This window comes from Centruroides sculpturatus, unplaced genomic scaffold (genome assembly GCF_000671375.1).
Source record: "Centruroides sculpturatus isolate CEXI.00-Female unplaced genomic scaffold, Cexi_2.0 scaffold94, whole genome shotgun sequence".
Lineage (NCBI taxonomy): Eukaryota > Metazoa > Arthropoda > Arachnida > Scorpiones > Buthidae > Centruroides > Centruroides sculpturatus.
Genome location: NW_019384400.1, coordinates 889,142 through 904,649, shown reverse-complemented (window position 1 = coordinate 904,649; position 15,508 = coordinate 889,142). Strand labels below are relative to the sequence as shown.

At 27.1% G+C, this 15,508-nt stretch overlaps 1 protein-coding gene and 1 long non-coding RNA gene across 3 annotated transcripts in view; both read left to right on the top strand.

The window, feature by feature from the left end:
- Positions 1–9,077: 9,077 nt before the first annotated feature.
- On the top strand, positions 9,078–10,456 carry LOC111618615. Its single transcript, XM_023360169.1, has 4 exons — positions 9,078–9,200; positions 9,289–9,597; positions 9,673–9,796; positions 10,218–10,456. Exons 2-4 carry the CDS (start codon positions 9,310–9,312, stop codon positions 10,454–10,456), a joined length of 651 nt encoding a protein of 216 aa, XP_023215937.1. The 5' UTR covers positions 9,078–9,200; positions 9,289–9,309.
- A 2,462-nt stretch (positions 10,457–12,918) lies between these two features.
- The window catches only part of LOC111618631, a 14,633-nt gene continuing 12,043 nt past the window's right edge, over positions 12,919–15,508 (top strand). The window contains exons 1-2 of one of the 2 annotated variants that reach the window (XR_002755605.1): positions 12,919–13,185; positions 13,262–13,400. This is a non-coding gene — a long non-coding RNA (uncharacterized LOC111618631). Of the gene's footprint in view, positions 13,401–15,508 lie in introns of both variants that reach the window. The other variant, XR_002755604.1, reaches the window with a different exon arrangement.

The window sequence follows — 15,508 nt, the reverse complement described above, 5'->3', positions numbered from 1 at the left end:
TATATTATTTAACTTTATTTTTAGTGTTATAAGGGGGGTCGACTGTAAACTCTTAGTGGATTTATATTTGTATAATTATGTTTATAACGTTCAAATCTTTTTCCTGTACAGTACATATTTAATTTTTTCCTAATTTATTTATCTACAAAATACAAAATGACAGAAGGGATCCGTTCTACCCGTTTGCCTGTTGTTCAGAGCTCTGACCGTATTTGCATTTAATTAATCAATACAAAATTTTATAAATAATCTCAGATTAGAATGACAATTATATATAATTTAAATATATATATAAAAGATAAATTGTGTAGATATTCCGAATGTACTGTACACACGCATTTATCTTCATCATAAAGAGAGAGAGATTGTATCAAGAATTTGAAAATTTTGATAACGAAAAGATATTTATATCATAGATTAAACTTTTGTATAAATTATTAAAGAATCGATAGAGAAAATTTTCCATTCATTACATTGATAATGAATAATTGAATATGCGAAGAGTGTTGTATGGCTGCAGGATACAGCAATTGTGTGTTAACAATCTTAGCGTGACCTCACATCGTTAACAGGTGATAGCTGATAGACCAGGCATTATAACCCATCAAGTATCGAAGCGAGGAAAAGTAATTACTGCACCGTCTTTGAATTCAAATTTTCCAAACGTGGTCATCACCAAAACTCTACTTTTTACTACTACAACTCGTTTTCCTTGTTACTCTATGAAAACAATTTGTTACAATTTATGAATAATTTATAATTATATAAACTTACAATTTCTAAATTAATTTTATACTAATAAACTATAATTAGTAGTCTATACATATATAATTTTTTCTCTTTAAATTATTCATTGTGTTTCTTAGAAATATTGTCTAATTAGGTCATATTATTATACTGTTTTAAATCTTATACCTGGAATAATTTGTATACTTTTTTTGTTAGTTAAATATATAAGAGTTAATCGTAATTAAGTGTATAAAAAAAATTGATATGATTTAGAAATTAAATTCCTCAACCTTTTTTAATTGGAACCTGTCATTTAATGCATAAAGGTAGCTCGTGGTTTACTAGTTGGAAAGGGTGTTCATCTCGCTTATCATTTTTTTTTTTATAAAATTATTACTAGATGTTATCACTTTATTAAGTATAACATTAGAAAAGATTTTTATGACATTGATATCAATTAATAATTGTCTTAAAATGGAAAGAATGTAGCCATAGTGATAAACATCAACAATGTGCTATGTAAGATAACAGATCAATGATTGTTATTCAGTCGAGTGATTAATTAAAAATGCAATCTTGCATTTTTAATCACTTTTTAATCACTTTTAATAAGAATATAAAGAGAAATTTTTAATCGATTTGAAAGATTATTGCATTGAATAATATATAATTAAGATTATAATCATTAAAAATAGCCTATATTTTATATAGAGGTAACATTTATGCAAGTGTAATTCACATAATGTACTGTTCTAAAGAATGTCAGATCTTATTCTAAAGAAGTACAAGATTTTATTCTCGATTAAAACAAACCTCTATTCTAGTGTTTATAAAGTACAATACATTCTACCAATGCTGGCTTGTGGCCCGTTGACAGGCCCTTTCTGTTTCCCTCTGTAAAAATGTATGCCTGTAGCTTAGGGTCCTAAACTATAAGCTCATAATATAAATCCTAAGTCGCAGCTTGTTTATCTTATATAGGCTCTTCAGACTACTGTTGGAGATTAAATTCCTGATAATTACTTTGACAGTAAATCTATAAAAAAATAAAAATAAAAACTGATGTACTGCTAATGTAGTATACATGCTAATCTACATATGACAGCATTTCTAGTTTCTTTTTCATTGGTTCAATCATCATTTTTGCCTAATGTGCATTTGTTTTATTTTTTGTGCAATATCCTTTCTTGCAGTTTCCATGTGTTTAGTAATGTCTAAGAGGAAGTACTTGAAAATTGAAGAAAAGATGATTCTGAAGTTTTCAAAAAATAAGCTGTGTTGGACATTTGCTCACCAGTTCAACATGGGAAAAACTCAAATTGCTGAAATTCTAAAAAAATTCAAGATGCTTTGTCTGCAACTTTGAATGTGAATACAAATAAGAAATTAAAAAGAAAGCTCTTCCTATAAAAATCTTGGTTTCAAGTGTTTCAAGAATAATGGTTGGATATGTGTAGGTGGAAAACATTCAAAAGAACTATGTGTTTTATGAAAACATTTTTGGCAAATTTTAGAAGCCATTAATCATTGGCAAAGCAGCAACAGCACAGTGTTTTAAAAATTCAACATCAGTGAACTAGAGATTAAATGGCACTGAAATCAGTGTGCTTGGATGACGTGAGAGCTCATGTCACAGTAGCTGCAGGCTTTTAATTGTTGTATGGATCATCAGAAATGAAATAAAAAAAAACCAGATTTTTTTTTTCTTGATATAGCCTCACATCCCAAAATTTTAATTGAAGTTGCATTGTACAATTTAAAAATTAATTATAGATTTTGTTTAAATGTAAGACTAAAAAAACTTTTTTTTCATTAAAACTATTATCATCAATTTTTTTTAATGACGAAAAATGTATTTAATGCTTTTCATTTAATAAGCACATAATATGCAGTCATTTCCTATTACCTGACACCCAACACTAGACATTTTTAAGTCCCTAGACTGTCTACTGTATCTTTTGTACTAATTAATTATCATTATCAATTTCTTCTATTACAGTTAAACAAGAATATTTACAAGTTATACTGCGTCATTGATGGTTCCAAATATTCATAATAGATAATAAACTTGCAATTTATTCATATTATAATGATTTAAGTATTAAACTAGAGAAACTGTCAATTTTTCATATATTATTAAATTTAATGTTAAGAATATGTTAAGTGGAAATACTATATTATTATTAAAATGGAATGTTTTTTGTTCAATTTGTACATTTTAAATTGCAAAGTTGTTGTTATAGAAAGATTTGTAATGTGTTCACTGAATCAAGTAGTTGATTATGTAAAAAATAGGTATGCACAATACTGTAATTACATTTGTCAATCTTCATTCTTTACCATTATTAGTTCTTATATGAAACATCATTTACTGCTAATAAATTGCTGATTTGTAGAGCTTAGGATATCTAGGTATTAAAAGTCATAAATAATTGTAAAAATTATATAAGTTATATCATTTTTATAACTATTTATGAATTTTAGTGACAATATGTCCTAGCTTTACTGATTAGTCATGTTCTTGTCTCCTGTTTTTATTTTCACTTATTTTGGCAGCTCAATAAATGGATTGTAGTGTATTGTGAGTTNCGATAACTGAATTATCTTAATGAAGACTTTTTTTTTATTATATGTTTTAGAATTATAGGTTATCGGAGAAGCTAGTTTATTTATTTATTTTATTCATTTTTTTATTATTATTATTTTCTCCATTGTTAATTCGTACAACGTTTATACGGCATGTGAAATTCTAGATAAGAATTTTTATCGATATTATCTTGGCATCTTTGTTTTATCTTCTATGGTTTTGTTTTGTTTGTGCTTTATTAAAACGACTTTTAGTAGTAAGCGGCCATATAAAAACAAGATCGAACAGGATATAGAACAATGATATAGAAAGGAACTTACATTCGGGCAACGATTTACTTGTCAAATTATCTATTGCGGTGAATGAACGTTACACCAATTGCATATACTATTTAATTGAATGGGGACATACTTTCGGACTTGTATGATTCATAAATGTGTTAATAACTTATTAACAATGACACGTTCAGCTTACAGAAGGCACCGATTGTTATTAATGCAACTTATTAAACGTGGAAAATGCGAGTATATAAACAATTCAGTAATTTATACAATTATTATTTATACGGTTAACCCCGTCTCAAACTGTATGTTTTCTTAAACAATACATCAAATAGAATTATTCATACTCATATTTATTATCGATTTTTTAGTAATAAAGTTTCTTTGCATTGAAAATNAAGGTATATTTTTTTTTCCCCTTTAATAGATGCTTCAGTTGGGAATTAGCTCGAGGTATTATTAGCTGGAAGGTAGTTTGAAAAATTGGTAGTAACTTTAGGTATTAATTGGATGTAGCTTTGAATAGTAACTGAAGAGTAGATTTAGATAATAGTTGTAAAATAGCCTTAAGCAGTTTTGGATAGTTGAAAGTAACTTTAGAAAAAGTAGAAAGTAGCTTTGATTAATGTTTCAAAAATAGTAATACTTTGAACACAACTTTAGGTAATAATTGAAGATAGCTTTGAGTAAGTTGTAGTTTTAGTTAATAGAAAAAAGCAAAAATAATTGGAATGTAGTTTTAATTGATATTTTAGAAGACAGTTTTAATAACATTAAGAGTAGTATTTAGAAAGGAAAGCTTCAGTTTAATTAAGAAATACAGTAGATCCCTCTATAACACTGTTGATTTTTCCGTTTTATATGAATTCCATGTTGTACGAGTCACTTAGATTTTACAAATACGTGTGCCAAGCTGTGAACGGCTCACGTATTTGTAAAATCTAAGTGACTCGTACAACATGGAATTCATATAAAACGGAAAAATCAACAGTGTTATAGGGGGGTCGACTGGTATATTATTTAACTTTATTTTTCTACAATTTTTAAAATGTCTCCATCGTTCTAAAACTATATATTTCAGTTAAACAAAAGCCTTAATGGATTACTAATAATAGCTTAACGATTATAGAGAACGATAACTGAATTATCTTAATGAAGACTTTTTTTTTTATTATATGTTTTAGAATTATAGGTTATCGGAGAAGCTAGTTTATTTATTTATTTTATTCATTTTTTTATTATTATTATTTTCTCCATTGTTAATTCGTACAACGTTTATACGGCATGTGAAATTCTAGATAAGAATTTTTATCGATATTATCTTGGCATCTTTGTTTTATCTTCTATGGTTTTGTTTTGTTTGTGCTTTATTAAAACGACTTTTAGTAGTAAGCGGCCATATAAAAACAAGATCGAACAGGATATAGAACAATGATATAGAAAGGAACTTACATTCGGGCAACGATTTACTTGTCAAATTATCTATTGCGGTGAATGAACGTTACACCAATTGCATATACTATTTAATTGAATGGGGACATACTTTCGGACTTGTATGATTCATAAATGTGTTAATAACTTATTAACAATGACACGTTCAGCTTACAGAAGGCACCGATTGTTATTAATGCAACTTATTAAACGTGGAAAATGCGAGTATATAAACAATTCAGTAATTTATACAATTATTATTTATACGGTTAACCCCGTCTCAAACTGTATGTTTTCTTAAACAATACATCAAATAGAATTATTCATACTCATATTTATTATCGATTTTTTAGTAATAAAGTTTCTTTGCATTGAAAATGAACCTTTCCAGTCGCTTATATCTACAATTTATTATATATAATTATGAATATTCATCCCTATATGCGTTAATAAGGTGTATAAATATGTATATTTGACACATCATTTGAACGTGAGTAAAATTGAGAAAAATACTTTTTTTTTTTTTAAATTATTTCTAAAAACAGACATTGTGTCTTGACAATTGCTCCTTTTAGTTTTATTATAACAATTTAAAATTAATAAAAAAAAGTTTATTTAAAAAAGCTTTAAAATAGTAAAGTTATTTAACGTTAATTTAATTATGGTTATTTTAATAAATTAATAAACAATAACAATAATGGGAAACAACTAATACCAACAACGAACTGGAATATACTACATAGAGTGGCTGTACGACGCCATATTGGAATAAAATTGAATACACGTCCGCCATTTTCTTTTTAGTCAAGAGGCGTAACATTTATTTTGTGTAAAGACAACGAACTAGAAAATTCTAACGGTTGTGTAAAAGTGTGCAAAGGAAAGAAAGAGTTTTTACCCTTAACTGAGATGGTGCGAGTCAAAATGACACTAAATAGTGGGAGTTATAGAAAATTACACACAGATTTAGACCTTTATATTAAAATATTATTAAAATCTTTCTTTATATACTACATTCTAAATTAACACTCTATTCTGTTTTAAAAGATTTCCTCGCTGTGTTCCTTTAGTAATAGACACTTTAATATTGTTTCGATGATTGATGTTGTGATGCTGTTTCTGCACTCCTTGACAAAGCCATTCTTATTCAATGTTACTATACCTTACACCAGAACATAAAACAATTATAACAAAAATTTCATCTGGATTGAACAAAAATTGCAGGAGTTATAAGGAATTCACAAACACAGACAATGGCTTTTATATTAGTAATAACGAGGGAAAGCATTGGAATAGTATCCTTATACACAAGCATTTAATAGCATCAACGTTCCTTATTATTATTTAATAGCATCATATCTCCTTAATATTAAAGAGGTGGAAAGATAAAGATTCATTTAGATGCAAAAAATCCAGCAGCTTTAATAAAAATTTTCCTTAGCATTTACAGTATTTTATAAAACTCATCTCTACCCTGAAAATTAATTATTTTGCTATTTTATAATAATTAAAAATATATAAAGTTTTTATAACAAAATCTCATAACAGATGGCGCCACGTACAAGTTTAGTTATTTATTTTGATTAATAATATAAACGTTATTTTAAAGCTTATAGTGACGTAATTACCTGTGTAGAAAACTGAATTTTCTGTAGATTTAACTCTTATATCGTTAAATAAAATTTTTATTTATTTATATTTGAAGTGGAGCGTTTACGAAGCTTCTTCTATGAGGCTTACAGAATTATGTTCGTTCTCAAAATTTAATGCAAATGCAAAGTTCACCTGTTTGCGTCTGTCGGATACTGTACAAGGATCACTTCTAAACACGACCGCACGAGGAAATTATCAATAGCATTAACAGCCACTTGGCATTAAAGATAATAGATCATTTTGCCAAATATTGTAAAAAGGAAAGGTCCGTGTACCTCTTTTCTTCTTTCTCTCCTCTTTACAAATATTTGGCAAAATGGATCATTTTACAACAATCACAGCATTGTACGATAGGAGTAAAGTCTTCGACTTGGCATCTTACCAAATTAATTAAAGGTCGACGTGGTGGAGACATAGAAGGGGTCATGTGTCATATCTCCAGTGTGGCCGGAATTAATGAATATTTTACTCAATAGAAGTAATAGGATTTCAAACAGGGTGAACAAAATCGTGCCCCATACACACACACATATTCTAACATACATACAAGGAAAAGAAAACCCCAAATCTTTTGCATATCTCGATATTTCAAGATGTCTTCTGTTCTTAATTAAATGTTCAAAAATTTGAGAAGGATTATTTTTTGACCATCGCTACACTTTACTTCTATTTTATATATGATAGCCCGAAAGTAAAAGTTATCGAATACATATTTATAGGGGAGATCGGGGCAACTTCGGCATGCGGGGCAAGTTTGTCAAGCGCTTTTTTTAAAAAACAAATTAAAAAAAACTTTGATTATAGGTTAGGCAGTTGAGTTTCATTGGTGGCTTGTTGAGAGTAGTGTTTTTATTGTTCTCCAACAAGCGTAGTTGAATTATCAAGCAAATTTTCATTTTCGTTGAATTCCATATAATATTTTTTTCCATTTATATTGAATTGGCAGGTTTTGTTATAATTCCATGATAACGAAAGTTACTTTTCCTGTTAGAAGGATGTAACTTCAACTTATTCACGTGGCCAGATCGTGGCTTGGCATTCTGTTCTCAGGGTTGTACTTAATGTTTCGAAATCATGACTAGCGGGGTAAGATCGGCAACATAAAGCCACATTAGAAGCAAAGGATAAAAATCAAACAGATGATAAATGAAAACATGTTTGCATTTGTTATTCATGTATATATGTCTTTGAACTTGCATTTCGTTGTAATAATATTAAATGGGTGTTGGATTTGTATTTCTTTGTTTTAATAGTGAATTCCAACTTATACATTGTTAATAACATAATTTTATATACGTGCCTATCTTGCCCCATTACTGTTGCCCCTATACCAGGGGCAACTTTAATAAAAATAATTAAAATAATTACAACTTTACAAAAAAAGAGAAGTTGCCGATCTTGCCCCTATACCCGGGGCAACTTCGTCAATTTCTCTCTTCTTGTAAAGTTGTAATTATTTTAATTATTTTTATGTCCAAACTGATTTTAACCAGTTCTATAGTAAGGTAACATTCCAATAGACAATGTGCAAAAGGTTTTTTTTTCAGTTTACAGCAGTATTTATTACACAAAATTTAAGTAAAGCTTAACATGCCGATCTTGCCCCGATCTCCCCTATATATTAGCGAGGTTGCGAGGTTTAAAACGTGAACGTCGAACGTCGAGTGCCACTATCTTGTAAGCGGCGCTCCACGTTCGACGTTCACGTTTGAGAGATGAAAACTTCGGCCGCAACCTCTCTATTGACTATGTCATTACTTAGAGGAGTCTTTTAGTTTTTGAATAAAAGAGTTTCTACGTTCTATCTTTATTAAAAATTAATTCAATATTCTTTACAATAAATAAATAATTTATAAAATTTTATTATAAATTAAAACTAAATAACAATTTAAAAAAAATTTATCCAACAATTATTGAATTCACCAAAAGAATATGATAATTTGACGTAGAAAATTATACGGTAAAATGTTGAATTAATTAAATTTATCGAGATATATTTGAATAATATAATTTTCTAATGTTCAAAACTCAACAGAGCGTTATTATACACACGAAAATGTTTAATCAAAATCTATCTACTCTATCATTAACTTAATTTTTAATTCAATCTGCAAAGATATTCATTAAAAATTGACATTTTTTTTATAATTATAAATCTTATTTATTTGTATTAAAATATATTTTAAGCTTGAAAAGTAGTTTAAAAAGTCAAATAAACGATAATTATATTCATATATAAAATCACATTATTCATTTGTTCAAGCAAACAGGACATTCTTCGTGAATATTTAATAGGAATTTAATCCGTCTCATCAATCTTCGTTTATACATTTGAATACATTAGTTGATTAATTTGCTTAATAAAAAAATATATATATATATATTCTACATGAAGCAACCAATCAAAACTAATAATACATCAACCATTAGAAGTATATAAATGTGACTAATATGATGAATGATTTACTCTTATTTTAAATCAAATTTAACAAAATTTCTGATTAAAAAATAATACTTTGGTAAGTAATTTCTGTATGTTTAATATAACAGTTTAATTGTATATTATATTTAAGAATAAATAAATGTTTTATTAATATTTTTTTTTAGTATTTTAAAGTACTAGACCCAATGAAAAGAATTTTCTTTGTACTTTACGTGGTCCTCGGATCATCTTTTATCGAGTGTAAATTTAAAGTTCAAAGTGGAACGTTTTTAAAAACTTATTCAGCTTATTCTAATGGAAATAATAAAGGAATTTTAAAATCTTTTAATTTTTTTCAATGTCTTCTTCGATGTTTGAGAAAAGAAGAATCGTGTCGTGCTTGGCAATTGATGAAGGATAATGAAGAGTGTCGATTACAAATTGATCAAGAAATTATAGAAAATGGAATAATTCTAGAAAGATACGAAAGATTAGTAAGTTATATTAAAATAAATTATATATAGGCCTATATATATATATATATTATAAACTTACTAATTATTCTATAGATTACTTGCAATAATCCTCGTTGTTTGAATGGTGGAGTATGTAAAAATATAACACCTAATACTTCTTCTTCGGCATATCGTTGCGAATGTCGATGTGGTTCTTGTGGAAAAAATTGCGAAAATTGTAAGTTTAATGAGTTTTTTTTATAACATCTTTTTAAAAAGAAGATTAACTTATATGTATATTTATAATATATGGCAAATTCGGTGTCTTTAATATGTATAAAGAAGACAATTTACTATATCTTTACGACTGGTATTGCTTTTTCTTCTATTATTCTCCAATGCTCTTCATTTGTAATTCTTTGTATTTAACATATTCTTTTATATGTCCACATATCAAAAACCTCCACACTTTCCATTGTGATTTTCTCAATACTCAAGTTTTACAATCGTTTAAGAGCCAATACACTAATGTAAACAATGTACCGTGTTGTGACTAGCAGGCCTATATGATTTATAACAGTTATATTATTAAGCAATTCTATAAACCGTACTATAAAATCTCTGATCTTTATTTAATGATACTTTTTATTAATTTTCAGTAAACTTCATTCGCAAAGCACAGACTGCAATTGCTGGTAAGAATCTACAAGAAAAAACAAATACGAGTTCGGAAGATTGCATACGTTTATGTTTAAATAATTCCAATTGTAAATCTGTAGATTATAATCGAAAAGATATGACATGTTACTTGAATAAAGCAACTCACGAAAATGAATCGACGGAAGTGTTTTCGGATTTTGATTATTATTATCCTAATTGTACTTGCCCTCTCGATTAAATAATTCTAAAAATAAATATAATGCACCAATTTTATGATGATTTGCAGTTATTTTGGAATGTAACACAAACATTTTCAGTCTGAAATAACTGCAAAGCATAAGGTTATGCTTTGCATTGTATTTATAATTAATGTTTTGTTTAGTGGGCTGTCTTTATTGAATTTTAAAAAGAAATGTTCATAAATTTCACTAATTTGTATAAAAGTTAAAGAAATGTATAATATAAATTGTACAAATTTCAAACATTTACTATGTCATAGTTATATATCATGAATGCATTTTTTAAAATTTAGGACAGTGTTGGCAAACCTTTTCCCAATTGTTGGTCAAAATTGAATTTCAAATTTAGTAATTCCCAACTGCAGGTCTACTATTTANGCGGGGCTGTGAACGGCTCACGTATTTGTAAAATCTAAGCGACTCGTACAACATGGAATTCATATAAAACGGAAAAATCAACAGTGTTATAGGGGGTCGACTTGTAAGTACTGTATATAAATAATAGAAAAGTAATAAGTAAATCTGTAGTAAAATAAATGATTTAGATGATTAAATTTTATATTGTAACACTCCATTAAATGACAATGACAGGATCTTTGTTAAATTTTTCTCTTCATCGCTTCAAGAAGTAATAAAATCTGAAATTAATTTATGTGTAAATGTATGCTATAATTATTACATTAATAAATTGCCATGAAATAATATCAATATCGGATTTATCTGTAATAATTACACAATTAAAATCCAAGAAAAAAATTTGTTTAATTGCAACTACCTTGATAATACATTAAACCTGAAATCAAAGAGCCATTTTTTAACTGTAATTATGTCCTTGTTTAATTGTAATTTCTTACAATACATTTACAATTCAATATATTTCATAGAGGCAAAACATTTAAGACTTTCTTAGCGTTATTCCCTCTTAGTATGAGGCCATAGTGTTAAAAAGTAAAGAACTTTGTAGGAGTTTAATTGTTACAACTAATATCATTTCTTTTAATACTGTGTTTAATACAAAGGAAGATGCGACTGACGAAATATTTTTATTTTCTACTTTTATAGCATTCGAAATTCATTTTTAATATTATAAACACAATATATAAATCCTGACAGTTCTATCATTAATAAATAAATAAATAAAATAAAAATATGAATTAACCAATAATTCAACTATTACTCAAGAGATGGCAGCACGATAGTTAATAAGTCTACTGTTTAACTGTATTGTCATTTCTATACTATTTAACACTTCTTTATAATTTGATTAATACATTTATTTACTTTAAAGTGTATTTTAGAATTAATTTAGACGTAAATAAAAACAAATAAGTGATTTTACACGATAAATTTTCAAGAAAAAATATAAAATATTTGTAATTGTTTCTAAAAACGACACTGTTTTTTCACACTGTTAAGCATACTTTACGTCTAAAGAAAGTAATTTAAAATAACGTGCTGTAATTGGCGTGTCCAATCTAAAAATTACAGAATATTTGCTAAGTAGGTCTTGACACTTCATTAGGATTATTGTAATAATGAACCTATGATTAAAATTATTATATATCGATTAAATTTAATATTAGAAATTAATAGTATAAATGAACCTTAACTGATTAATGAACAAATAGGTAATTAATGAACTCGTTACGTTAAGAAGTAAAGAGTACGATGAATAAAAGTGTAATTGATCAGAATCAATACAAGTCGACCCCCCCCCCCTATAACACTTGATTTTTCCGTTTTATATGAATTCCATGTTGTACAAGTCACTTAGATTTTATAAATATATGTGCCGGGCTGTGAACGGCTCACGTATTTGTAAAATCTAACTGACTCGTACAACATGGAATTCATATAAAACGGAAAAATCAACGGTGTTATAGGGGGTCGACTGTAATTACGATTTTCATTTCGAGCTGGCCTGAAAATCAATGCTGTATTGAATAAAAAAACGTTTGTGTTTGTCACTTTTCTAGTTCTAAAGGTAACATTAAAATTAGTAATAAATATATCAAAGTATACCTATATCAGGCTGTAGAATGCAATATGCAATACCATGTAATACTAACTAAACACAGTACAGGCTTTCATAGTTAATAGCGAGGTTGCGGCCGAAGTTTTTATCTCTCAAACGTGAACGTCGAACGTCGAGCTCGACGTTCGACGTTCACGTTTGAGAGATGAAAACTTCGGCCGCAACTTCGCTAATAATACAAAAAGAGTTACTTAAATATCGTATTTCACGCAATTATAAATCGTAAAGTGATCGTAAAATAATTAATATATTACTGTATTTAGAAGTATACTTCAATCAAATAAAAAAATAAAATTTTGTATGCCTACTTCTGTATTAACATTACGTAATATGATAATATTTGTACCGGTTGTACAAGGTTAGAGTAACATATTGCTTGTTGTATCCGACAATAAACCTATTAATGTCATCGCACTTAATATATTACCCATTATTAACAGTAATTGATTTCGATCAAAATAATTCACATATGTATTACATATTTACATATAAAATATTGTTGAAGAAGTTAAACAAAATTATTTATTCAACCTTAAAATATACACACGTTTACTTAAGTAATTTTTAAATGTAATTTTTTCTTTTCCAGCATTTGATTTCTCAAGGTTGTTACAGGTAATGTTGCATTTAATACCGTACATTCGAGGAAAATTACCAGAAAGTTACAGTTAAAGTTACGTGAGGATGAATTTAGTATGTAAAATATCTGTTCAAGCTATTTGAATCCGTTTATTTGAAACTGGTCAAACTGCATGTTCACAATACACAGGTAGGTTATTACTACGAATCGCCATGCAAAGCAGCGTGAGGGTTGAGTAGTGTCAGCGACACTAGAGTCGATTGAAGAACAAAGCAGCTGACCGTGTTACCTGCTCTACCTGTCACGAGAGAAGCAATAACAGATAAAGGTAAGCTCCTTGCACTTACCTAAAAACTATTTTAAACTTTATAAAAACAACATTATGCTAATTGTACAAGTTATTTACATCAATTATTGTATTATTACAATAGATAATGTAATTAATCGCTTCGGTTTTTATAATATCTTTGTCGAATAATTTAATATATTCGTGGTTATTGTTAATCTTCGTGAATGGATTGAGTGTAGATGATATATTTTAACGAACATTTATTTTTTTTTACGTGTAAATTGTAAATTAAAAGTCGAACGTGAGCCAGTTTTATAGAGATTACACCATTGCCGCCAAATCGATCATAGCGTGTTCAACACGTGAGATATGTCAAAAAATACTTTTAACACTTTTTAGGTTAATTAATATCGATTTATCTTTGAAAATATAACAAAATAAACATCTTAGTGATATTTACTTTGTAATCTCAATTGATTTTTAGGAATAGTCTAGTGTCATATTCAACAATTCCTGGAATATCTATAAAATGGCTTTTCCAATAAGGGGAAAAAAAGTTAATTTTTTTTTCTTTTTAATTATTATTTTTATTCATTTTGCTTATGTTTTACATATAAACAAATTAATAATAAATGTACTCCTTTCATTTCTCTCTACATCACTCTTACAAGAGAATATAGAATAGATTATCTATTCTTGCAAAATAAATGAATAAATTCTCTTGAATTTCTTAATTTATGTTATTATAAATTTATGCTAATTAAGAAAGAATTCTTTAAGATATTTTTTTATGAATCATTGCGTTTTTAAATGCAATTTAATCGCTAAACTAAGGACGATTTATTGCCAGGAAAGTAATTCTGTATAGTCACGATTGTTAATAATTAAAAATGAAAATATATATTTAATTTCTCCTCATCATTATCATATTTGCATTATCATTTTATTTAAAATTAATACAAAAATTTCTCTTGTTTAATATTCAAGAACCTTTACCTCAATTTACCTTATAATATATATATATATATATTTTCCCAATCAAGTTATTTGTTCTTAAAGGATACAAATTTGTGGGTCATGAACAGATCTTTATACAGTCTTATAATAATTCAAGATTTAACAAGAAAGCATTTTCCAATTCAGTAGCCCAAGGTCTATCATATAAATACATTTAACTCTATACTTGGTTGACTTATTTCCTATAATTGCTATTCTTTTGATACTATATTCTAAGAAGAGATGCAAATAACAAAGAAAAGACAATATATATATATATTCTCTTTTTAAATTAAAGATTTTTGTGATTTTTGTGTCCTTTTTCTTACCTTATTCTTCCAAAAAATCTATTTATCCTTAATGTTTTTAGATTGATATATTACTAAGTTATACTTTCTCTTGCAATTTAAAAATTACAAAATAGCCATAGAGAAAACACAATTTTTTTTGTATATTTTTAGAAAGATTAAACTAAACAGGAAGAAATGATTAACATTTTGTAATTTAGGAAGTTCAAATAAAGAGGTTACTAAATTTTGTAATATACTTGTGCTATTATTTCTTATTTAACTGGATTTTTTAGATTAAAATTTTAAAATTCTTTTTCTTTTTTTTTTTTATCAAGTTAAAGTATTGAATAGTGAGTAAGTTCAGTTAATTACAAAATTGAATAGTTGTTTTGGGTGTAGTCATGTGTAGGGCATTTTGTTTAGTAGGACACTGAATTCTGTTAAGTCTATGAATTCTGTTATGCTTGTTGCTAATAAATCTACTAAGAAAATGAATATAGAAGATATAATTTAGTAAGATTATAAAAATTTTTTTTATTTTTAAATATATTATATAAGTTTAAAAAATCCTTAAGTGTTTTGTACTTGTTTTAAGTTAAATTCTTTACTATAAAAGTAAGTTTTAGTATATTTATAATATATTTTAAAGGTTTAAAATCATAAAGAAACATGATTTTCATAATTTTATTCATTAATTTTTATCGAATGCTTACTTAAAAAAAATATATATATATATATTATGATATACTTATAGTATATACAACTATATACTTATACTTTGTTATGTATAATAGTTGTTGTTACTCAGCACTTCCAGTCAAGTTGAAATCACGTTACAGGTTTAAGTACAGTACTCTAACT